The sequence below is a fragment of the Sebastes fasciatus genome, chromosome 11 (genome assembly GCF_043250625.1).
Source record: "Sebastes fasciatus isolate fSebFas1 chromosome 11, fSebFas1.pri, whole genome shotgun sequence".
NCBI lineage: Eukaryota > Metazoa > Chordata > Actinopteri > Perciformes > Sebastidae > Sebastes > Sebastes fasciatus.
In genome coordinates, this window is record NC_133805.1 from 26,222,670 (window position 1) to 26,249,485 (window position 26,816).

Here is a 26,816-nt window from a genome sequence, read left to right on the forward strand (position 1 = left end):
GTTTACATCCTCCAGAGACCCCAAATTATGGGAACTGTAGTTCCAAAACTTAGAACATGATTATCCCCCAAATAATAATAATAATAGGATCTACAAATCCATAAATTTTGATTTTAATAATAATAATAATACATTTAAATATTAAAAAACATTAAAGGAAAGTGAATCTAGGATTTCATCAGGTGGCCAATGACTCAAAAGTAATGCTAAAATTGGCCTTAATCTGCGTATGTAAATTGGCAATTGTTTGCTTACTAGTATGCCATATCAGCTTTAAAAGTTATAATATGTCAGTGTGTTGTTCACTGCTTGTTTCAGCTCCCCAAAGTGGCTAAGAATCTGTAATATTAGTTGAAATAATCATATCATCCTTACAGTAATCAATAAATCAAATGCTCTGACAAAAAAAAAGGTATCTGTGGCTGTCATGGGACTATAATAAACCTGTCCAGTCATTGCATTCGGCCCGAATGTGATGATTGGACGGGCTACCTATATACCTACTTGCCTGTCTGCCTACCTGCATGCTCGCGCTCTGACCATTCACTCATTGCGCGTCACCGGAGTCTTCCTCAAGCTGCTAGTTTGATAGATGCAACTACTAACAATAGCCGTGTTCGCGGTTCACATTCATTTTGATATGTTTATGTTCGTAATGATTATTTTGGGGGAGTGGCTTTGGAAGGAGGCCTTAAGCGACGGAGTGTCAGTGTTGCTGACTTTTAGAAGCTAATTTCATTGGAAAAGAGCTGGCAACACTGTGCTGGGTTTTTCGGTTGGATCATTTTTAAAAATCTAGTGTGCTCTTGCTGTTTTCTCAAAATCATTGACCCTGCCTTTAAGTTGATAGATCATATTGTTGAAGATATTTTGATTCCATATACAGTGATAAGGTTCAGCAAATGAATTGTTCAATGTGCACAGGAAAGAAAAAATACTTTGAATATATTAATGGAAAACTCATATGGTGCTTCCATCCCCCACTCTTCTCTCTCTGTTAAAGAATGATGGCTTTTGATTGGCTTGTTGCAGAAGCTTGTGGGGGGACGTATCGGCACCGCAGCTTACAGGCACCGTGGAAACAACGCTCCATCCAGCTGGTGGTTAGGCCTACTGGAAGCCAAACCACGATGTTGGAAAACACCCAATTCATACACTGTGGGAGGTGATGAACATGGAAAATGGTGAGTTACTGCTGCTACTGCTTTTACCTTTTCCACTGTAACTGTCAGCTAAAATACTGGTAACAATCAAGATGGAGGGAATATATATACATATATAAACCCCAGACCACAGAGATGCCTCAGTTCAATTCAGGCTATCCACTCATCGACTTATTTTACGGTACTTTATTCACGCAAAGCTTTGTTACAGTGCCATCATCAATGGAAGATGTCAGGGCCTCATTGCAAGTGGAACAAAATGGCCCATTCATATTCTCAGTGTTGGGGGTGATATGAGTGCAGTTCTCTATAATTTACTTCATCTGTTTTTCCATATATCTGGTCCAGCCACAGTGGTGTCTTTGGTCTTACGTGGGAGCGCACAAGCATAATCAGGGATTTAAGCCAATGTGTGGTTTGTATTTAAGCCACTTTTTGCTTCGAGCTATGGAAGTATGGTGACATTGTCTGTTGGCCACGCATCTCTTTCAGTGCAACAAATCAGAATCTTTTTGCCTCGATTGTATGACATTTTTGTCGTCTTCACCAGTATATTCACAAGCCTTTATTAGCCATATCCATGTAGTGTATGACACGCTACATTCAAATAAGCAAAGATTAACTAATCAACTGATCACAGCAACAGTAAGCTTAGTGGAACAGCTTTGAGCCAGGATTGTAAAAAGTGTTATTTCAGCAATTTGATTCTTGAACTGCAACATTTTCCTCGCACAGTTAGAGTTGGACAGCCCTTCAAGATGTGACTAAGCAGAAAAACATGTATTCCAGTGTGTGTAATTTGGAAGCAGAGTCATGATTTAAATTCTTAATCCTTATAAACGACTTATTTAGATGCCAGCTCCAATCCTTGACCCACATTTTTTATATTATATTTAATTCAATATACTGTATTTTCCAGCAAGTAGTAGAGTGACCTGGCAGAAATGTCAACATCACTTACAAACATAAAAAGTAGTCAAACAACATGCCTCAATGTGCAAAGGTAAACGTGTGATTACAATGATGTGATGCCGTACTGTATATTAAAGGAGCAGCATGTAGCATTTAGGGGGATCTATTGGCAGAAATGGAATATAATATTAATAACTATGTTTTCTTTAATCACCTGAAATATAGAATCGTTGTGTTTTTGTTACCTTAGAATGAGCCGTTTATATCTACATAGGGAGCGGGTCCTCTTCACAGAGCCGGCCGCCATGTTTCTACAGTAGCCCAGAATGGACAAACCACTGCGTTAACATTTCCTTCTTGGGCCGGGTCGACAACGTTACTATGCACATACACTTGATATTCTCAAAGCTAAACTAACTGTCTTCTGATCCACTTTCTCACTTGTTCGCTCACACACATTCGCCACCACTCTCTCTTGCTTCATCACTCACTTCCCGCGTACACACACACACACACGCTCTACGTACTGACTCTGCTATTCTACAAATGACCTATGCTACTCGAACAACAGCTCTAGATGGGGCTATTCACGTTTTCACGTTGGTCATCGTAGTTTCTCTACACGCTTAGCACACAAGAGAGGCTGCAATCTGCATCCTCACCGCTAGATGCTGTCAGATGTTACACACTGTCCCTTCAAGTAAATGAACAAGACTACAGTAAGAGTCTACAGCCATGCTAGCAGCTTTGAACTAACTAAATGCTAATGAATGCTAATGTCAGTATGCTAACATGCTCACAATGACAATGCTAACATGCTGTTTGATACATATGTTTGCCATCTTAGTTCAGTGTGTTGGCATGCTAAAATTGGCTGATAACAAAACTAAACATGAAGAATGTCATTAGTTTTGCAAGTATTTTGTCATAAACCAAAGTATTGGACACATTATAATGTCGACCTGATGGTGGTGCTAGATGAAAGCTTTTAGTGTCACCAAAGTTTTTGAAATTAATCCTGTGGGGACCATGAATGTCTGTATCAAATTTCATGGCAATCCACCCTGTAGTTTTTGAGTTCTTTCAGTCTAGACCAAAGTGGTGGACCGACCCACAAACACAGTGACATTGCCAGGTCAGGTTGCCAACAGGGATAGTACAGAAAATAAATTATCTCAATTGCTTGTCATATAGTTTCAATCATAGTCCATTTCCCTCTTGTCTTCATTTAGAGCAGGGTGAACCATGTGTTGATTTGCAATATCAAATCCTCCAATTGCTTGATAAATAGTCCACATTGTGCCAGTTTAGCTCATGATTCAGATGTTGATTTATTAGTTGAAGCTGTGTTTTGTACTCTCAGTTATATCCATTTGCATCATACTTTCCTCTTATTTATTTGCATAATAAAAAATCATGGCTATGCATTCATGAGAATAACAAGCCAGGGCAGGCTTTCAGGCTGATATTAGAGGACACCTGGAACTCACATTGTTACTAGCTCGTAAGAGTATGTGTCCAAACAGCTTCAAGAACTGCTAAAAAACAGCAAAAATTAGCCAAATACCAAAATGCAGGTCAGCACACAGCTGGGTTCAGTAAATATGCCTCTATGTATTTGTGTGAAACGGTTATCTTAAAAGGGTGATGGCTGGTTGGAAAAGGAGTCTCCTCAGTGGCTGCTTTTATGACTGGAAACCCCGCTTGGGTACCCACTCATTAAGATGTCAGAAGGAATATACCTGTTGCAATAAAAAGTTAGGCAGCAGACATTTGCTTAGTCACTAAACTGTGAGCAATGGCTTTTAACTCCAGCATAAACTCAGTCTTGCCCGAGTGTCTGGACAGCCCTTAGGAAAACAGGGGAAAGAATAACCCTCTGCCTGGATGTCAAAACATTCCCACCAACCTTGAACAACATTACAGGGCAGTTTCAATTTTTTTTTTACTAGTATTTATCCTTAAGGCCCTGACACACCAAGCCAACGGTCGGCCATCGGACAGTTTCGGGCCGTCGGTGAGCGTCCGTCGGCCTAGTTTTTTCAGTGTGTCCCGCACCGCCGGCTCTAGTCTACCCGTGTCTGAGTTTTTTCAGCTGAATCAGCATGTTGAATCGGTGGCGGAGCCCGTCAGTGAGAGAAATCACTCTGATTGGCTGTTCAGCTTAAACAAATCAGTGCACGAGAAGAGAAACGAAAGTGAGGAAAGCAAGCAAACGAGTAAAGTCGAGAGGAAAAACACAGAAGGCTCTTCTCATATTCATCTTCATCTCATCTGATCATTCCAATACACAGATATTTTCACAACGACGTGGCCATCTGGAATGAATCTAAGTGGTGAGTGAGAGTGGTGAGAAAAATGGTCGGCAAACGCCGCTTTGTTTCATGTACGGCTTGTATATCCTCCATCCTCGGTCTTCCGGTTTCCCTTTTTGAATGATCCCTTTATCATCCACTTGGAGTCAGGTTTCTGGTCACCAAAGTCCACTATTCCCTCTACTCTTAGCTTTGGTTTGGTCTCCGCCAATATCTGTAGTATCTTTAGCTTGTTAGGTGTTTGACTAACTTTAACGGCTAGTTGCTGCTAGATTTTAGGCCATAGTTGGCGGAAGAACATGTTTGCAAACAATTGCCTATTTAATCAGATACAGAGGATGTTTCTTGCCACCTACAAATGTAAGTCCAGTATTCAATTTCCTTTTTGCTCTTTCCTATTGCTTGGACTCAACCAACCCCTGAGAAAAATATAGGTGTTTCGCTAACTTCAACAGCCAGTTGCTAACTATAGTTGCCGATTATGTCTCTTTCATTGTCAGCAATTAGACTCTGTGGGCTTATCAGAGCTGGTTGGTTGAAAATGGCATGAGAACTGTGAGACTGATCCATACAGTCAACTGGCAGGTCATAAAAACCAAAACAATAAGCTAAACGAGACCAAAGAGAACCTTGCAGTTTGCAGATAGAATACAAGAAATCCAGATTTATGCAGCTTTAAGGAATACTGAATGTTGCACTGAGCTGCATTCACACGTGTTGATTTTACAGATTTCTTGATTTACTGTTTACCACCTCAAACTTCGCCTAATTCCCAGACCCCGTCGCTCTTTAAAGATTGATCTTCATCTGCACACACACGAACGTTTGTGAAAATAGTCTCATTCATAACAATTGCTATTGTATAAAATGTCAGCCTGAAACTGAATTCTCTGAATAAAAGTTTTTATGCAGAGCATCAAAGATGACACAGAGATTTATGACCACAACAAACAACAGTAATGAGGAACATTCATGGCCTATAAAAACAGCAAATCCCCAAGTGCTCTAAATCCAGTAAGGTTCATGAGTTCAAGCATCTTCAGAGAATCGGCCAAGTATCTTCTTCACCTGCCAAGTTCTCAGCTTTGTCTCTTTCCTCTCATCTTTTGCAATATATTTCCTGTCTCTTGTAGACCTTATCTCACTTATTTGTTGTTCTAGATTAAAGACCCAAAGTCAGTAACTAAACTGAGTTATTTCACATCCTTATTCCCCCCCAAGTATGATAACAGGACATGACTAAGCGAGGTTTTGGTTTTGTCTGTGCCTTGCTGTGTTTGTAAGTCAATGTCAGCTAGTCCCTCTCCGCTATCAGTTTTTACTACTGACGGCTGGAGACAGGGCTCAGGGAGACTTTTGGCTCATGAAATACAAGCTGCTTGGGGCATGTTTAGATTATCACAGACCTCTCCACTTAACTCCCCGTAACACTCTGAGAGGAAAGGCATTCATCACAGACTTGACAAGAAACGTGAAAAAATAGGATGGCCTCTCTTCATCTGTCACTTCTCTGGTACACTTGGAGGTTGATCGCTGCGATATCTGATATCTGCTTCTGTAACTATACAGACATACCTCTGTGTCGAGAGATTGAACCTTTTTGTCTTGCCGTTTTGTTCTTGTCATATAGATAATTCTGTAAGTTTAATTGTTTATTTATTTACCATTTCAGCTCCTGCAGTGTTTGTTCGCTCTTTAGGTGTCCATAACGTACAAATCTAGTGTAGTACATCTCAATTTGTGTATGTTTCTTATTATTTGTTGCTATGCAAGCAGCATGGCTCTAGGGATGGCAATGTTGGCATGTCAGTCAGTCCAACTTTTTGGTCTTGACTCAAATATTTCAACAACAACTGCATGGATAGCCAAGAAATTTGTAAAAGGTATTCATTGTCCCCAGAGGATGAATCTCACTGACTTTGGTGATTCCCTGACTTTTCCTCTAGTGCCACAATGAGGTTGACATCTGTTTTTTTAGTGAAATATCTCAACAACTAGTGGAAGGATTGCTATGAAATTCGGTACAGACATGCATGTCCCCTTCAGGTGGAATTGTAATCATTTCTCCTGGCTTTTTTTCTTGTGTCATCAGGTCAAAATTTAAATCTACCTTGGTATATAACCAAATACCTGCAAAAAAAATACTGATGTTAGCATGCTGATGTTAGCTATATGTTAGCTATATAAAGTACAGCCTAATAAAAAAAGAGGTACTACCATGGCTGTAAACTCTTAGGCTGCTTTCCAAACGGCATACTTTTTCTTTTTACTTTTAGAACGTACTGCACCTGCCCTTACAAAGTATGTTATATCCGTCGCAGTCCGTAACACGAAATTTCATTGAGCCATCATCAGGCTGTCATCCGTCTGTGCTCTCTCGTCGGCTCAGTCGATGTGACGAATCTTCCGCTGCGCAGGTGATTGTGGGTCAGAATAGCCAGAAAAGCATGCTGGCTTGCATACTGCAAAATGGGACCGGATGTAGAAGGACATCCTGGTATTTTTGGCATATTGCATAAGTTTCGGGTCATACTAAATATTTTTCTGGGATACTAAATAGTATAGTAGTATGGGCATTGGAACGTCTTTACACACCAGGGGCGTTTTTGTCTCTACATTTTTTCAAATTGTTGCTTTTGTCATGAATACTTTCACACATAAGGCGAATATTACGCTGTGAAAAAGCGACCTAATTTTTTTTTTGGAACAAGATCGATTTTCTGAGCTTTCGCACTGCGAATAAAAGCTTCAACCAATCACGTTGTGCGGAACGGGTTGAGTTGAGACAATATTTATGAAACGACAACACAGACTACGGAGCCGAACCAAGACGGCAAACTTTATTACTCCTTTCAATCTTGACAAAGGCAGCGCAGACCAGATCCACTTCTTCTGTTCTTACCTTTCACAATAAAAATCCTAGACATATAATATTCACAGGCGAATATTCCGCATTTTTGTGTTGTTTATTTGTCACGCCCCCAGTGTGTAAAGGCCTTGTTACTCTTTCTGGGGGTGTTCAAAAGGCTCATACCTTTTGCAGTAGTCTGTATATATTTCACAGGATGTTTTTCTTCAGTAATAGAAGGACATCAAAGACATTGTATACTGTGTTGAACTGTATTATAAAATTCACTTTGGTTGGCATGGTTGTGGAATTATTCCTAATTTAATGGACAGATTGGGCTCAGTGTTAAATTAATTTGTTCATTCTGCAATATGATTGATTGACACAGATGCCAATAATGCTGTCTCCTCTGATGTTGTGTCGGCTGTTTCTTTTCTCCTCTGTGCACCATGTCAACGTGTAGAACAGCAAGAGATGACTTTGCAATATAAACCCAGGTGACCTTACAAAATTTGAAAGTGAAAGCACCCCTTCCCACGTCCTAGCAAACCCCTACTAGGTGAGGCTGTCTGGGTACCACATGCACCTATAATAAGCATTTCCAGACTAACATACATTCCACTCAGTGGTTATGCGGTCTGCAGTGTCTAGTATGCATCCCTCTCCTCCCCCAAGCCACACGCTGCCTTCTAGCTTTATAATTCCATAGTAACTATGAGCCCTTGAGGTTATATCAACTTGTGATCTGGCAGAGGACGTCTGAGATCAGAAGACTCGGTTGAAACTTTGTTCTTACTGCAGCTGTTTTGGCATATTGATGAAGGGAACCATCATTCAACACGAGGCATAGGTTCAAGGGTTCACTGTCATTCAGGTGAAGTAACTTTGAGCACCTTCTGAATCTTTATGTGCTCCAGGGTCGCTGACTGCCATGTGGTGGAAGCTAATGAAAAGAGTCATCAGTGAGGTGTTATAAGGCAGCCCCTTCACAATAAATGGCATATGAATTACACGTTATTTGCAAGTAATTTTGCGTGCAATAACAATGCCATTCTTGCTTTTGCCATGTCATTTGTACACAATGTAGTCTGTACTGACTGCAATGTAAACGCATCTGCGTAAATATGCTACGTTCAGAGCTAGTGACGTAAAATAAAAAGCGAGAAAGACTGCTTATGGCGAGTGGGAGGGGAGGAGGATGGGTCCAACAAACACAGGACTTTCAACCAGGAGACTGGTGTTTGTGTCCCAAAATGTTGTTGAGTTATTTTGAAGTTACGCCAGCGGCGTTTGTGATGTGTTTTCTGTATTTCTGTTACGTTGTTTCCGTACGTATTCTTCCAGGCTGTTCCCATACACCGTTCGTAGCTATACCTACGAAAAGTAATGCAATTTGTATACATCCCACGAAATCAATTCGTATCTAATGCACGTAATTGTGAACCAGGAAGTATAAATAACGTAGGTAGGAGGTCGGGGTAGATGGGCGAGTTAAAAAAACACTGTGGACTTTCGCCCAGGAGACCAATGTTTTTACCCCGTGTGAAATCAGAAGTCAACGTTAATTTATTTGTCATGTAACGTCCGTACTTAGGTCACGCCACTTCTGGAGTTATTTTACCCCAAACCACGATCTTTTCCTGAATCTCACTAAGTAGTTTTGTTGTCTCCTGTGAAGATGGAAGTTTATTTTGAAAAGACTGGAGCAGAAATTAACACGCGCATCACGTGTTGCTGGACGTTCATAGGAAAAAGAACGAAAAATTAGGAATAACTTTTCGTAAGATATCATACGAACGGTTGTAAGAGGATACGTTGATTTTACTTAGTTTGCGTACTTATTTTAAGACCAACCATGATGTTTTTTCTAAACCTAACTAAGTGTTTTTTTTTCTATGTTAGTGGGTTTATTGCAAAAACCTAACTGCGTACATTACCGTAGTTTTGTTGCGTTGCGTACAAATTACACACAAGAGACGTACAAATGACAAACGAAAAAGGCTAAAATGCATTCTATTTACAGAGAGATTGGGTTGTATAATGAGTTTCATGAGGAAATGCTGTTGTACATCTAATAGAACATTGTATCCTGGACATAGTGTTTTATAAGCATCACAAATAGCAAGAAATGTACAGACATACAGAAAATGTAGCGGTCGTGCATTTGAGAGAACTTTTATTCTTAAACTCCTGAACTCAAGTGACTGTACATCAGCAGAGAGGTGTGTCAGTCTACTGTTTGTGGAAAGCAGCGAGAACAATTTTATTCTGAAACTTGAAAGCCCTCAGATTAAAAGCTGCCTACACTGGGCAACGTTTTCGAGACATTTTTGTTTTTATAGCTGCCCTGGGCTGAACCATGCAGGGAGTAGAGGCTTATAATAGAATAATTATACAATGTCATCTCTGCACACATTGGCAGTAAATGCATCAGTTGTAATCATATGCTTCCAACTACAAAGAAGGCAGCTCTGAAGTCAAGTCTTCCTGAAAATTGTAGACTGTCCCAGTAGACATGAATCTATAAGGAGCCGCTGGACGCCTGACAGTAAATTTTGTTGGCTGTCCGAGTCTTGTTTGGAAGGAAAACTGAAGACTTTAGTTTCGGTTGTTCAGCTTTCCTCTCTGCCAATGCAGGAGGACTCGTCAAATTAAACCAAACATTTTGGGCCACGGTCCCAGGGAGCAACATGAACAAGAGGTTCTGACATCTTCTGCCAAACAACTTGAAACCAAATTGACAAAAAAGCCAACCGTCTGCCAGAAAACCAATAAGCACAGCCACGCTGCGTTCAAGAAAGTTTTTTTTACTGCTGAGCAAGCACAAGGTCATCACATCAGGTCATAGATAAATCATGAAAATAGTTCAGACAGTCCAACATCACAAAATTAGCCACAAAGCTCATTGTGTCATTCTCATTCTGCTCATATTTCCTTTTTAAGTATGCCTGAAAAAAATGCATACCAGTTGGTGAGTAATTTCCTCCAACGCATTTGTTCCAAAAGTGAGAATCAAACCTTTGTTTACACAAGCAGTCACTTTGCAATCCACTGATACTGTATGTTTGTCTTGATCATATGTTTTTTAGCCACACGAAGTCGATCAGACTTTGGTCAAGACTGGAATATCTCAACAGTTATGGGCTGGATTGCCATAAACCTTTGTGCAGACATTCATTGTTCTCAGAGGATGAAGTCTACTGACTTGGGTGATCCCCTGACTTTTCCTCTAGCATCACCAACAGCTCAAATGTTTTACCTATCCTCTGAAATATCACAACATCTACTAGATCGATTGCCACCATAGACTATAAGAAGTGTACGTGGTCACCATGACATCACCCTTTCGGCATTTTGGCCGTCACCATCTTGGTTTTTGGCTGACCAAAATGTTACAATTAACTTTAATGAACTGAAAACACTCTGTGAAAGGCTCCCAGACCGGACAACTCTGTGGTAGTGACCTGTCAATCACAAGGTAGCCACGCCCTAAATCATCCCCTGCTTTATGGTCTATTTAACCCTAAATGGGACCATAATTTACTAAATGAACATCATGTTGTATTGAAGAAGACTTGAAACTAGAGATAGTCATCATGGATCCTAGACAAAGACTTTGGTGATACTCTGACTTTTCCTCTTGGAAAACTGTGGGATATATTGCAATGAAATTCGGCACAGACGTTCATGTCCCCTTCAGGATAAATTGTAATAATGCTGGTGATCCCTTAACTTTTCCTCTAGCACCATCATCAGGTCATATTTTTACGTTTGTATTGTTTATTTTGTTTATGACTAAATGCCTGCAAAGCTAATGAAACTCAACCTCAGCTGTACCTAAGATGATGAACACGATGAACATTTTACCTGCTGAAAGGATTGTCTGTGTGACGTTAGCATTCTGGCGTTAGCATTTAGCTCAAAGCAGCCTAGAGGGCAACCTCCGGGTCTGACAAATGAAGCCAATGCGGAACCTTAAACTTGCCTTAAACTTACATTCTTTCTAACAGCCAGCAGGGGGCGACTCCTCTGGTTGCAAAAAGAAGTCTGAATGTATAGAAGTCTATGAGAAAATGAGCCTACTTCTCACTTGATTTATTACCTCAGTAAACATTGTAAACATGAGTTTATGGTCTCAATCGCTAGTTTCAAGTCTTCTTCAATACAGCATGATGTTCATTTAGTAAATTATGGTCCCATTTAGAGTCAAATAGACCATACAGCAGGGTATGCTTAACAGGCGTGGCTATCTTGTGATCGACAAGTCGCTACCACGGCGTTATCCAGTCTGGGAGTTGTCTGTGTTGTCGTCTTACAACTTTAATTCTTTCAGCGTGTTTTCAGTTCATGAAAGGTAATTGTAACATTTTGGTCGCCTAAAAAATGTCTTATTCAACATTTGGTTCTACTTAGCTCCACCCTCTTGTGTCACTTCTGTTTGCAAAAAACACATGATGGCGACGGCCAAAATGCCGAACTCGAGGCTTCAAAACCGTAGTCCACAAACCAATGGGTGACGTCACGGTGACTACGCCCACTGCTCATACAGTCCAAACCCTTAGTCTTGTTTAACACTAGCAGTCCATTTTCAACCCATTGATATTGTGTTTGTCTTGATGACATAATTTTATTGTCATTGGGTTCAGAGAGAGACGTCATCTAAAGAAAGTTCAAAGGAACCTAACTTGGAAGCTGCCACCTAAGTGCCCATGAGCAAGATGTTTTCTCTTGTCCAGTAGAGCTGCACAGTGGCCAACAGTAGAAAACTGTAGTGTAACAAAGTTGCAACCACATGTGAATGTGTTTGCATTTTAAATATGCTCAGCTAGTTTCCCTGGGTAAACAAACGTTTTAAAAGTGCATGGCCCTAATAAATCAGACCACTAGTCCTGCACACCCTGCAGTCTAAAACAACTAATCAAAGCCACACTTACACGCACAACAGCATTTATAAAGGAAGTCCAGACATCTAGCTATTAATCTGCTTTTCTTTTTTATACACAATCTCTATTATTCATTGTCCAAACTATTTAATTAGCCGCACCTGCACGGTGCTGTTTACTTCGGCATACTAGGATTATATGGTTTTAATTTCTGTATTGTTATAAAACACGTAAACACTGACAAACTTTCCGAAAATGTGGTTTAAGTTTGTGTGACCGAGGCTGCCATCGCTCTGTTGAATCCCTCTTTCATCCATGCACAACAAGGAAAACCAAATCAAGGAGAAGACTCTCTATAGCTACCACCTGTGCTTCCATTCTTTGTTCCAGCCATTTTATTAATTCCTCAGGAGCCCTGCTGTCCAAGAAAAAAAAAAGAAAAAAATCTAAGGGGCTCCTTGAGGAAACTCCTAGTCTGGAAAACATTTCAATTTGGCCATTGTGGCATTTATATTAACCATTGGCCCATGTTGATGCTATTCAGTCTCTTTTCACAGCTCCACCCTGACACTTAATTTGTGTGTTGCATTTAGTTTAGTGCCTCTCCTGCTGTATCTGCTCTGTGCCCAGGATTATTTCTTTATGGGGAAGTTGAGGCTCTTTAATTGTTGTGACCTTTTAGTTGAAATCTTTGTAAAAAAAGAAACACGTGAGGAGCTCTTCTTTCTAGGATACCACACTGTGTCCTGTAATTATAGGTTACACTGGGATGTAGGCTTAGAGATGCTCCTCTTGATGCTGTAGCTCAGAGGGGGCGGGTCCAGACACAACTTTCCCGGCTGCTGATTTGATGAACGGAGGATTTTCCAGTGTCAGTATCTTCCAGTCGGTCCAGCCTCCTCACGGTGCGCAACTCTCAGGGAAACCGAGTTGCTTTGCGCTTCTTTTTTTTTCTTCATGAAAGCCCTTCACCATCACCATCAGTCTTGAGATCTGGGCTTAAGGGGGAGCAGGATCTGAAGGGCTCCGGGTCCAGGCTGTGTGAGAGGAGAAGAGAGAAATACCCTGTTAGACCTGAACACATGGCGCTAGTAGTATAAGCACACTTTTTTTGTGGATTTGTGAAAGGGACCCGAGTTTGATCATTCAAAAGTAGCCCCGTTTTCTGTCCAGCTGCGGGCGTTCATCATCATCATCATCATGGAGATGCGGAGGTGGACCACCAGGTGGAAAACGAAACGGTCGCTATGGGATTCAACGCTAATCGCTGTGGTCACATTAATTGTAATGCTACAGGCTGCCAGTGTCAGAGCAGGTAAGAAAGCTGCACGACACACAGTCAACTGTGCCAACTCCATGCAGGGCATGATGAGCGGACAGCCCATGTCCTCCTGGGAACCGAGTTTAAAAAAGTGTCTCCCAATTACTTTTTTTTTGTGTGATTTCCTTCCTATTTAGGGTTAAAAGAAAATCTTAACAATTTAGGCTTGTTAAACTTCATTTTTAGTGGACTACAGGACTATTTCAGTGTGAAAAGACAAAACAATGACCAGATTATGGCTGTAGAGTGATATTAAACCAAGAATACATTCAAATTGATTTAAAAAAAACAATACATGCCATATCACTGGAAAGCCTAGGATGTCCTCTTTACAATACACCAGGGGTTGATAGAGTAGGTCAAAAGAGTAAAAGGATATGCATGTGGACATAATGTCCACTACAGAGGACACATGTCAATGGGCTGGGTCTCAGGAGGCTATAGCTGCTGATAGTGGGCTCCATCAACTTTCATTTAGTAGACTGTCATATATGTGGCTAGGAAAGTCACCATAACTCAGTTTACAAATCTTTGTCAGATGCCGAACAGCCCTGTCCTCCTTATCAGAACAGAACACATCATACTTTTTGTGTGTTTTTAGGCAATTTATCTGATGATTATGACTGAACTTCTTTGTTTTTTTAAAGTTATTTGACACCTAACTGAGCCCACATGACTGCACCTGCATCAAAGTTTCCAGTAACTTTTACTACTGTGCCACCACAGTATAGTGTCTCTAAGCTTTTGATGATGACTCTGAAGTTGTTACTTTAAAAACTTCACCTTGGCGACCTACATGATTTCTATGCATCAAAAAATTAATGTTGATGGGTTGTTTGTCATATAAGGTTTATTTTTTTGGCACAAGCCAGCAGAGATGCTGCTCTCTGTTAGTTCAACTCTAAGTATCTTAAGTAGGCAAAGTGTGCCATCCAGGTGTGGCCAGCCACTGGAGAGGCTGACGGTGTAGCAAAATACTTTGATTGTCCGCGTAGAGAAAGTGAAGTAGCGTGAAGATACTGTAATTTATATTCTGCTGTATAATTTTGGAAGCTAATGTGATCACAAAATTTTTTTTTTGTTTATTTGTGTTCCAATTTCCCACTAGGCAGTACTACTGAACCCTTAAGGTTTTACGCACAACTTTTACGCACGACGTTTGGTGATATAACTAGTAGCCCACACATGGTGCAATAAGTTTTTCCAAAATGTCAGTTAAGTAAGAGCTTAAAAGTTGAATCAAAATCGCAAAAGGCACAAAATGTTTTATTTTTTTTATTTTGTCTAACAGGGTGGCAGCTGCCATGCTGTCAACAGTTTATTAATTTTAAACATACAGGTTTAGTGATAAATATTCAGAGCATTTATATAATACACTGGGCAAGACCTTGTGGAATTCTGGAAGTGAAATTCATATTCTGGCCTGAAGGATCACCATCTTTCCACATTATCCGGGCTCCCACTAAGTCCAAGAAGGGGCGTTGATGGAAAAAAGAAAAAAAAATCTGGAGTATTTTTCTTTGCTTTAAAAACACATATGTGGGTCACATTAACTACGCCTTTTATATTGTTCTTTGTCTGTGAAGTAGAAGCATCCATACTGTACTGTGGCTTTAGCAGGGATACATTTGTGTGTGTCAAAAGTTGTGTGTCTATTTGGATACATGTGGCTTTTTTAATATTTGTGGTTTTGACATCAGATCAGTTATTATGCAACCTTTCAAAATAATTCCTTCTTGTATCAAAGCCACAATACTGACAGAAATTAAGCTCTTTAAAAAGTTGATATTTGATATGGCGTCATGAAAATGCTGATCAGAGGCTAATATACAATAGTTGGTGATTGGTGTAATGTATTGCATCCTGTCTAGACATTTCCTCTCTTAAGTCCCACCTTATTTTGAAGCATAGTTTTTACTGTACATAAAGAAATCAGTCAGCAGAGGGCAAATTGCAGAGAGCGCCCCAAAAATGAAAAGATCATATAAGCAAACACCACAGTGGCATGGCTTGCCCGATGCCCATCTTCCTTCACCCTGACTGATACTTAAACTAACCATAATTGCATGATGTGCTAGCAAACATTTGCAGGCTTTCCAGTGAACTTTAATTGCTGCCTGTTGCTGCCAACTCTCAGTGGAAGCCAGTGACACGAAAAAGACCCGACAAGACATCCCAAGATGCTGCTGCATGACCGCAGAGGCACTAAGTCAGAATGTCACGGATTGAAAAGTTAATCACAAGTCTCAACTTAAAACATCAAACTGTATGAGTTATTGACATGGAGAGCGCTGGAAATTGTGACTATACGGATGGAAATGGTATTTCTTTTTTGTGCGCTACTTTAATGATTTTAACAGGTTTTCTCCTGTCACTACATGCCTCACTGCCTCAAGGGAAATCACACGTCTTTGTCATGTTAGTAGCTTGTTAACACGGCAGATAGTATATCACAAGTCTCACAGTAGTCAGGAAGATGTGTCATTAAAAATCACAGACTGGCGATTACTCCTCAGACAAGACTGCGGCTAGCCTGGAGCTGCTTTGGTACCTTGAGCATGAGAGAACCATCTTCTCTGTCTTGTGGTTTTCAATCCTTATCATTAGAATATGGTTTATTCCCTTTTAAGGGTGGAATAAGAAGGGGGGACTTTTTCTCAGGATGTGTTGAGGCTATAGCATACTGGCTCCTAGAAAGCGTTTAAAAAGCTATGCTTATTCATTTGGGGTCTTTAATGGTTTTGGGATATTGCCTGTTTTTCGGGACTTCTGTGAAGCGGTGGTTGTGGAAGGAGAGGGGCTGAGGAGTCGGGGGGGTGAGGGCGGGCGGGTGTGGGATGATGGGGGTTCCTGGCCAATTCAGCACATCTGGAATATATGAGGCCTTGAGGTATGCAGTAATGCAGAAAGGCATTCTGAAACTCACAAAGAGACCTTTAGTCCAAGCTTTCTTTTTTTTTTTTCTAGAACCAGTAGCTCTGTACTTGGGACAATATTCAGAAGAGCCACAGACTTATTTTCTTTTTTATGAGGCATTTGGTGTGAGGTTTTAAACTTGGCGTTTGGTAACCGTATTTCATTCTGTCTGCGTTCGAGTTAGAAGTCAGTCTGGTTCTCTTAAGGACAAAACAAATAAACATTTTTGTGTTTATCAGAGATGTGCTCATACGTTTCTTGGAAATAAGTCAGTCAGCATGAAAAAAGCATTAAAAAAGCCTAATTGACAAAGAAACGGATTAGTTGACTAATCAATTAAGAATGAATCTGTTAAATTGCTCTTAGTGCAGTGTCAGTCATAAAGCCTTTTTTTTTTTTACTCCCATCCCTCTCTCAGTTGATAAAAGTTGCCGTGGGACTGAATTTAATAGAAATCAAAAGAAAAGACATTTCTCATTTGCTTGATTTCCCAGCAGAGCAGCTTTCTTGATGCTTATGCTCTTAACAATTTAAATTCATGAGCCGTGCCATCAGATCATCTGGACCCATATCAGCATGAACGACTCCAACTCCTTTCCATCACTCAAAGAGCAGATCTGCACAACTTCAAATGAGCTTAAAACTCGAGACCCGATACCCGAGCATGTGCTCAAATCAAGCGAGTTTGATTCACCACTCAAGCTGTTATTTTTCTGGTCACAGGAGAAGTAGCCACAGGGATGGGGCCTTCTCCGTTTAGTCTCATGTATGTTTTAGTTGGGGGGGTTATAGGGAGTGGTGCCAGTACCATAATGGGTTCAGCATGTGGACTCGTAGCTCCACCCATCAGACCCCCTCCTGCTCCCTAAAAGCGAAAAGGAACTGCATAATAAGCACTTCCTGGCTTCACGTGCCACATGACTTCCAAAGACGGAAAATGTAAACAGGCTTGTATTTTTTTATAATAAAATTCCTTTAGCTTTCACTATATATTGATGTTGAACTGTTTAGTGAAGAGGCAGAAAATTATGGTAAAAGTCAGCATGGAAAGAAAGAACATATGGTTCTTCCATTGATGGGGGAAAAAAAAAGAGTTAACGCTCTATTCTTTTACATTATATTACTTTAAATAATATCCCCACCACCAGTGTACCAAACCTTCTTTCTGATTCATGCAGTTTTATGGAGTATTTATAAGGCGGATGAGGAGATTTCCTGCAATGTGAATTTCAAGAAAGTCTTCTGTCTGATCCCTTTAAATGATTTTCCCACAATGCTCTTCAGCTGATCTTAAACACATGAATCTCAATTTTTTTTTTCTCAAGGAAGGGAGATTTCACATTAAGCCTGTTATCTACCATTCCTTAAAGGCCTCATCTTCCCAGTGAGATTTTAATCTGACCATTCAGACATTCTTTATAACTGCTGGGCCTTTTGAAGAGGACACATCCTGCCTCCTGACTCACTGAAAAGACACATACAAGAGTAAATGTTATGTCTGCTGGTTTTTGTCACAGTTAATCAACTAGCATTTATAATAACTGGGTTGCGCTGAGTTTGGTTTGGAGTGGAAATTAGTCATTTTATTCTCTGCATTGGCCCTCTGTTAGCTAGTTAGATAGTTTCTGCCCAGTTTGTAGATCTAATGTCACATCAGGCCAATACATACTACAGTATTGATGTTCGGTCTTAAAGTCTTTGTTTTTACTTTAGTATATTAACAGTACAACAGCACTGAGATGTTACTACATGTGGGGAATCTCATTAAACTACAAGGCAGCAAATGTTACAACAGTTATGGTCAGAAAGTGTTTCATCTGTAATCTGTTTTGAGTGAACGCCAGAATATTATTAGCAATAAAACAACTAACAATTAACACCAACTTTAATTTAGAGACCCCTCAGCAACATGGATATGAAGCAATAAATCAGAGTTTTATTCACGTCTGCTTATTTACAGTGAGGCTATGTAACTTTTGAAAGAAGGAATGACACATTCAAAATTGGATACATGAGCAATAAAATGCTCATTTCACTAACTCAGGGGTTTTGCTGCTACAGCCTTACTTGGTCTGGTCTGATCATAGACTGTATATATAGATGGACGACGTGTCTCCTCTTCCTCCAACTGTACAGAAGTGAAGCCAAAACATCCCAGATACGGGAGCTGCCAGTTTGAGATTTTTACATAATTTGGAGCCAGAGTCTGCGCGGTCCCGCCCACACACGAGCCAATCGCGAGCCGAACACAGCCGCAGCTTGTTTGCAAGAGAGACTCTCGAGAGACTCTCGCAAACAACATTATGGTGGCTAATGTTATCAAACTTTTTAATAGATATTTCTGTGTAACTGACTTTACTGAGTCAGTTTTTCTTTTCTACAAGTATTACTGTTGCACTACATTGTTACCATCGTCCTGTAATTGTGACTTTTGGCCACCGTGGCTGGTGATCAGCAAAAGTATGATAGACTCGCTTTAAAGATTTGGATTTGAAAAACATAAAAGTTACTTAGAAACACTAGAGCTAGACTGATAATTGGCCAGGCGGATATATCTCTAAGTAAAAATGAACGCTCAGAAATGCCAAACTAAAAAGGTTAAGGTAGGTCAAAGAGGTTTAGGGAAATTTAGAAAGAGTGTCTGCCGTTTGTCCACCAGAGAGCACTGACACGTAAAATGCCGCACTCAGTATGCATATTGGTCACATCACCAAAAAAAAAAACTTAAGAAGAAAAAACAATTGATACGATTCCTTTATTTTAAAAAACAAAACAATATCAGCTAATAAAATATTGGATTTGTTATAATTTTTTTGCACTTTTCAGTGTTGGCCTCAACAATCCTGTTTCGGTTGACCCACAACAAACACATCACATCCACTGTTTTCATGGAGACAGATGGATATGTTGCAATTCTGAATGCATGTGTGTATTTTACAGTGAATGGATAACTTAAATTGACAATGCCAAGTACAGACAAGTAATAACCTACTGTAAGAGCATCACTGTCACAGTTACACAACACAAGCCAGAATGAAACAATTTGCACAAACCTTGAATTAACAGCCTCCTCTTACTGTATATTTTTAAGCACGCAGCCTCAGGCAGACACTCGTCAAATCAGGAATGACGTTGTGCTGTACGTCACCACTCCTGTTTATACACTAACCTTAAAACATACCCTATTAGGCTTCTTAAATTCCCCATAATCACACTGTAACTGATGGCGTGCCTCGGGGTAATGGGAGAGAGGGGGTGGTGGTTTAAGAGAAAAAACACTTACAGAATGGGACAGAGAAAGACGCAGAGTGTAATTACTGGAGAGAGAAGAAATTAGAAACAGTGTTTATGACCTCACTTTACAGTAGTCTGACCCCTCAGCACCAGTCCATTGATAGAAAAGAGTCTAGTAGTGTTAAGAAGCTTGTAAAGCTGCCCCCCCCCCGAGACCCAGTGATCAGCAGCAGTGAGTTTTATCATCCCATAGATGTTGTGGGTGTAACAGTGGAGGTGAGGATGGGGGGGGTTACCAACATTTTTACTACTCCTCTGACAAGGTAGCTCATAAACCAACAACTGGTCGAACTGACAGATTTGGCCAACAAGCAAGGGGCGTAATGAGTGTAAATGTTGACTTATCATCAAAATGCCAGCTCCTATTAGATTTCCTGTTAACTGTTGAAAGATGCCTACAGTGTGCTGTAAAATTACATGCAGCTTTTACAGCATGTTCACTAATAATGCCTTATAGTGGATTAAATTAGGTTAATTTATGTCGTTGCAGCGAGCGAGCCTTTAGCAGTCAATTTAATGTTCATTTTCTGACGCTCATGATGCACTCAGCCAGTTTGCAGCAGACGGACAATTTATTTTGACATTTAAGAGTTGACTGTAAAACAACATCACATTTACAAGCTGATTTATGTTTAGGAAAGTCATGTTTTCCAATCTTAATATCTGCACATGAATGCAGCATCATATAGCGAACAATTTTCAAACGATGTACATTTTGAGTTGCATTTTCACATATACCTTTTGAAGTATTAATACATGCAAGAAACAAAACCCCTAAAAAAAACATGTTTTAAGCTATTTCAGTGTCCCGCCCAAATAGGGAACGCTGACTCAGCACTTTGGACAAATGCATTCCCCAAATAGCTTATTGCGATGCAGATGTTTGCTGCCCAGGTATCATTGGTTAATCTAATCAATTCTTTCTTCTGCCTCCTCAGCTGAACCAGTAGATGTACTGAAGGCTCTGGACTTCAAGAGCTCTCCTGAAGGTGTACGGAAAACAACAGGCTTCTGCACAGTTCGGAGAGGATCCAAACCCGACGTCGCTTACAGAGTGGGAAAACAGGCTCAGATCAGCGCTCCAACCAAACAGCTCTTCCCAGGTAACCTCACTCCGTACCCTCACACAGATCACATGCATTTAAATTGAAGCTGAACCAGGCAACCTTGCCCGATCGGTTGCTCCGAAGAGTAGAAAATGGATCTAAAAAAAAAAAAAGCTCAATAATTAGATGTAAGTAAACTGCACAAAGTGTTAAGCAGCTCATCTGGGGTTGTTACGCTTTATATCAAAGACATGTAAAGAGGCTAATGTTGTAATGTTGGTGAGTGCAGCATTTCTAAGAGGATCACTTCTCCACTGCACAGGACATGGTTTGCATTTCACTTTCTTGCCTCTGTCACTCCCTGGAAGTGGATAAATTTGACACACTTTTGCCTTGCGCATTATTGCATTATTATTGCGACTAGGCTCCTCAGAGATGGAGAATGTCATCATATTTTGTGATGTGAGGGCAGGGCTGAGCAATATGGAAAAAATCAAATATGATATTTTTGACCAAATACCTCAATATTGATATTGCAACGATATTGGTGCTATATTATAAATATTTACAGAATGAGAACTTTGATAAATACTCATCAGTAATGTGGATATAATGACTAAGTGGGTAAAGGCAAATAATAGAACAGCTAGAGCAGTCCGGTAAGTTCAGAAAATTACATGACTTTACTGTAATGCAGGCTTTAAAACCAGGAAAAAACAACACTTATATAATATCCCAATATCCAAAATCTAAGACAATATCTAGTCTCATATCACGATATCGATATAATATCAATATATTGCCCAGCCCTAGTGAACGGTATGTTTTTGCATAAAACCTTGCAAATGCAGCTTTTACACAGGGACTCTTGCACAATCTCATTGTAAAACGAGCTATCCAGCTTTTAAAGAGGACTAAGTCTGCTGCCATGCCAGCCGCTCTGTGAGGCTTTACATATGCACAGTGGTGCTTTAAGCTAAATGCCAACGTCGGCATGCTAACATGCTTGCAGTGATGTCAAGCAGGTATAATGTTTACCGTGTTCATCATCTTAGTTTAGCATTTTAACATGATATCATTTGCTAATTAGGACTAAACATTCATTCATTCATTCATAAACCAAAGTGTTGGGACACATTTCAATTGTGAGTGGTAGAGATATTTCAGTGAAGACCAAAGTGGTGGAAGAACTGACCGGCTGGCAGATCGACAGATCGACTTTGCCATCCCTAGAGCTAGAAATGTTATGCCTACTTAAACATATTATTGTTTGGATGAAAAAGAAATGGATGCTTTTGTTTACTGTCTTGAACCACTTAATGGCAAAATAGAAACATCTTCAAAATATTCCAATTTCACTATAATACAGCAAAAAATGATGCAATGGCCAACTGCAATGAAACCCTTCACTTCAAACACCTGTCCTGTGAAATGCGGTGCAGACGTTCGGCAATTATTTTCTAGAAGATGCGTTGAATGCGTTGGTGTTTCAGTAGACTCCAAGAGCCCATGGGGGATGAGAGCCACTCGGCACTCGGCACATGGTGTTTGAAATGTCATGTAAACATATAATTCAAGTAAGAAGAGCAACACCAGATTTTTTTTATTGGGTAATTTGGGGATTCGAAACCCACAATGTATTACAGCAAATCAATGAGATGAATATTTCTTTTGATGTATTGTGGACTGATCTTGTCAATAAAGTATCTGTCCTCAAGTTTGATTGCTGGCAGACTCCAGTCTGTTGTTTTTGGCTGATGTAGTGAAATCTAGCAGGGATTTCATACGGAGTGCGTACTGCCTGACTCAAAGTCTGCTGCCCGGCTGTTTGTGAGAAATAAAGCCATATTTATTTTATTAGGAAGGAGTCCGTTCAGAGAGACAAAAAAGCCATTGTCTGTGTATCCATTTGGTTTGCTACTTTCTTACACAGCTTATCCAGAAATTGAATAATTAACTGTAAGGGACAACACTTCTGTTACCGATGGCTGTAGAGCACCAATGAGCCGGTGACGGATGTAAATTTGTTATTTGCCAATTTCCAATCTTGCCAGTTGTTCATTTTCCAACAGAAATATAAAGTAATTAAGGACAAATCCAATGCATTATAATATATAACAATAAAGTTCACATCCATTGGAGGCCTGTTAATTTTTTATTACTCGGGCAAAGTGTAGAAAGAGCCCCCAATTGCTTACTTACTCAAAACTAACTTGGCAAGAAAGCGTATAGAAATTTATTAGCTGAGTGCTGTTGAATAAATTGCCCCAGTCTGCAGTATGTGTTTTTTTTTTTGTGGTTTGGCTTGATGTCAAAGAATAAAAAACAATTTAAAATAGTGTGAGATATTGGAACTGAATTTCTGTGATTTTTGGCGTAAACTGTCAGAACACCTTAAACTTTCAGCAACGGAAATTTGACTTGAGAGATGAGGCGTTGGAGATGACATGGAAGCAAAGTGTCAAAATGTCCTCAGTCAGAGTCATTTGACATTTCTTGAACCCAGCTATTATGGTTTTAAAAAAATATGACATTTGTCTGAGTATTTACAGCCCTTGTAAAATTATTGTGGCTACATCACCACTGTTGAGTCCTTTCAGGGGATGCCAAGGTCTCTTTCAACTTCCATAATAAACTAATCCAGGTCCAGTTGTCTAGACATTGGGGTTAAAGGAGGTGAGAGCAGAGAAGGTCAGAGAGCTAATAAATTTGCCTTTATTCAATTTCGTCAAATGACATCAGTAGAAGATAGATGAGTAAATGACATAAGGTGACACAGAGTCTGCATTCCATTTCTAACTTCATATTCATTATGCACTGTAAGAGACTCCGCAAGAATAGCCTATGCGTTCTACCCATAGACTGTATAAAATATGGACGTAGTCTCCATGACGTCACCCATATGTTTCCGAAGAGCCGTTGTGAAGCTCAAAGTAGGTGAGCTCCAGCCGTCGCCATCTTGGCAGTGATGACACAGCCTAACTCCCGACTAATCCAAAAATGGGCAAAAAGGTGAATTGTCGGTGGAGCTGAGGTGGGCCCAGGTGATGCAGCAGAAGAGAAAGCTAACGGCGAGCGACCTGAGACTGCGCCCACTTGGCACTCAAAGTGGCCACAACCTTAATTATGCCTAATTTTAAACCATAATATAATTTGAACGCGTAAACTGTATAAAAATGCACCCCCTGTACAGTTGTTATGAATGAGGACGTTAGATATAGAGACCAAAAAAATTTTTTGTACCAGGCTATCAACCTGTTTATTTCTGCTGTAAAGTTTAACATGGGGGTTTATGGGGATTGACCAAGTGGCAACGGTGCTGAGAAATGAAGCCAACGTGGAAGTGCCAAAAACTGCAGTTCCTCAAATGGCCACTTGAGGCTGGCTCCAAAAGCGATCCACATAGACCCCCATGTCAAAATGCCCTACTTTACAGCAGAAATAAACACGTTTACAGCCTGGTACAAAAAACGGGTTTGGTCTCTATAGCTAATATCCTCGTTTATGACAACTGTAGGGGGGGCATCTTTTATAACTCACCAGTTTAAATTATATTAAGGCTTAACGTTTGGCATAATTGAGGGTGTGGCTGCTTTGAGTGACAGGTGGGTGCTGTACCAAGTTGCAAGCTGTTAGCTGTCTGCTCTGCTGCGTCACCTGGGCCCGCCTCAGCTCTACCGACAATCCACCTCTTTGCCCATTTTTTGAGTAGCCGGGAGTTAGGCTGTCGTCACTGCCAAGATTGTGACGCCCGGAGCCACCACCCACTTTGAGCTTCACAATGACTCTTCAGAAACGTATGGGTGACTTCACAGACACTACGTTTGTATTTTATACAGTCTATTAGATTCAACTCGCCTTTGGAGGCAGTCTCAAGTGGCCATTTGAGGAACTGCAGTTTTTGGCACTTCCAACTGACTACATTTTTCAGCACCAGAGGTTGCCGCTTGGTTTTACCCTTAAATGTTGAACTATTCCTTTAAATTAAAGAAGGAAGGGAGGCAGTAAACCCAAAGAGTATAGAAGCAAAGAGATGCCATTTTGGACTGAAAACACTTATTATATTTTAATTTTTTGTTCAACATAGGCAATTTAGTTAGAATATGATGATAGAGTAAAAGTAATTTTGTCTTACTTTTTTATGGCACTTTTTAGATGGACGTTTTACTGGCGTCCGGTAGTCGCTTTCAGTCCAAAATGGCAGAAGCGTAGCTTTGCTGCTTGGCGCTAATGTTGCAATGGAACGAACAATTGACTTTCACTTCTTGGCGATATATGTTCTTTGGTAAACCTTCTCTGCAACATCCTCAGAAATGAAGTAAATGTTCCTGACCCAACATCCCCACAAGAGCCATTTGATTAAATTGAATTAAAATGCTGTGGTTATACTGGAAAGGTCCCATGTGTGTAATTTAATGAATCTGAAGCAGCGCAATGCTGTAAAAACCTCTTGGTCTTTACTAATATAACAACCTACATGCCTGCTGCTTGTTCAACCTTCAGGTGGAGTTTTCCCAGAAGACTTCTCCATCCTGTTTACCATCAAACCCAAGGCTGGCCTCCAGTCCTTCCTGCTGTCCGTGTACAACCAGCAAGGCATCCAGCAGCTCGGCGTGGAGGTGGGCCGTGCTCCCGTCTTCCTGTATGAGGACCAGCATGGCAAGCCTGCCCCGGAGGAGTACCCCCTGTTCCGCTCCATCAACCTTGCTGACGGCAAGTAAGTGACTGACTGCTTCTCAAGAGGGCTTTCACATGTTGGGTCAGATGTGGGTGGTAGATTTTTATGTCCCTGGGATTTTTTCCTCGTCTGTATCCCATTTTCAGTGCTGAATGTAAAATATCAAGTTTGTTGTGAAGCTTGTGTGATTGGCTCAAGAGCAAAGCGGCACATTTTGAGGCTCATCTTGAGCAACTTATCAAATTTTATAGGTAATATTTTATGCTGAACAAAACCAATGTGCTTAACATATTTTCTCAAACACTCGGGACATAGTTAACTCTTCTAAGCTGCTAAACAGCTCTGAGGATTTATTATCATCTTGTGTTTGTTCAGTCATTAATGCCATATGGAACAAGTCAGACAGTAATGGCAAATAAATTGCTGGCAGCAATTTGATGACAGCCTTTTCTTTTCCAGATCATTTACAGCAGTTGTATACTGATATGGAGTAATGGGATCTTCAGAAATTGTGTAGCTGCCAAATGAAGCTGATTCGCTGTTAAAAGTTGACATCAATCATTTGCACAAATGCTAACAAAAATTATTCCATGCATGGCTGTTTGTCTGCAATGGATTATATCAGCAAAAAAACATTACAGTGTAAATAAACAGCACAAACATTACATTAATTTGAAATGTTGCTATAGTAGGTAGCTTGCACTAGTGTGCAGTTTAAACATTTTGACCCTTTCCAAATTTACTTTTTAACTTTTAAATTCATTGGGTTTACATAGGCTTTTTCTGATTCTTTCTGACATACATATTAACAAATCTAAAACTATTCCCCACATACTCAAAGGTATGGAATCTCTAGACATTCAAAAGAACAAGACATGTTGGAAAATACACTTACTTGCTTTCGTGGCGAGAGTTAGATGGGAAAGTGGATGCCACTCACGTCTGTACGATAATATGAAGCTACAGCCAGCCAATGCAGAAGTACCTCAAACTTGCATTCTTTCTAATAGCCGACTCCTCTGGTTGCAAAAAGCAGTCTGATTGTATAGAAGTCTATGAGAAAATGAGCCTACTTCTCACTTGATTTATTACCTCAGTAAACATTGTAAACATGAGTTTATGGTCTCAATCACTAGTTTCAAGTCTTCTTCAATACAACATGATGTACATTTAGAAAATGATGGTCCCATTTAGAGTCAAATACACCATAAAGCAGGGTATGCTTGGCTACCTTGTGATCGACAGGTCGCTACCACGGTGATTGACAGATCGCTACCACGGTGTTGTCGTTGTAGCCTACAAATCTAAGAGTGGTATTGATCTCCTCATCTAATTCTCGGCAAGAAAGCGTTCCCAAAATGTCACACTATTCCTTTAACCATATGCTGTGGCAATTTTCGTGAAAGAATAGGAAGTGCCAGAGCATTTTGTGGTTGTATT

General features: G+C 40.2%; 1 protein-coding gene across 2 annotated transcripts in view; it reads left to right on the top strand.

Annotated features, from left to right (window-relative positions):
- The first annotated feature begins 13,005 nt into the window (after positions 1 to 13,005).
- Positions 13,006 to 26,816, top strand: part of col11a1b (collagen, type XI, alpha 1b) — a 104,549-nt gene continuing 90,738 nt past the window's right edge. Inside the window, exons 1-3 of one of the 2 annotated variants that reach the window (XM_074651897.1) lie at positions 13,006 to 13,436; positions 20,591 to 20,755; positions 25,202 to 25,415. In XM_074651897.1, coding sequence (XP_074507998.1) covers positions 13,322 to 13,436; positions 20,591 to 20,755; positions 25,202 to 25,415 — 494 coding nt within the window. In that variant the 5' untranslated portion in view covers positions 13,006 to 13,321. The remainder of the gene's footprint in view (positions 13,437 to 20,590; positions 20,756 to 25,201; positions 25,416 to 26,816) is intronic. The other variant, XM_074651896.1, reaches the window with a different exon arrangement.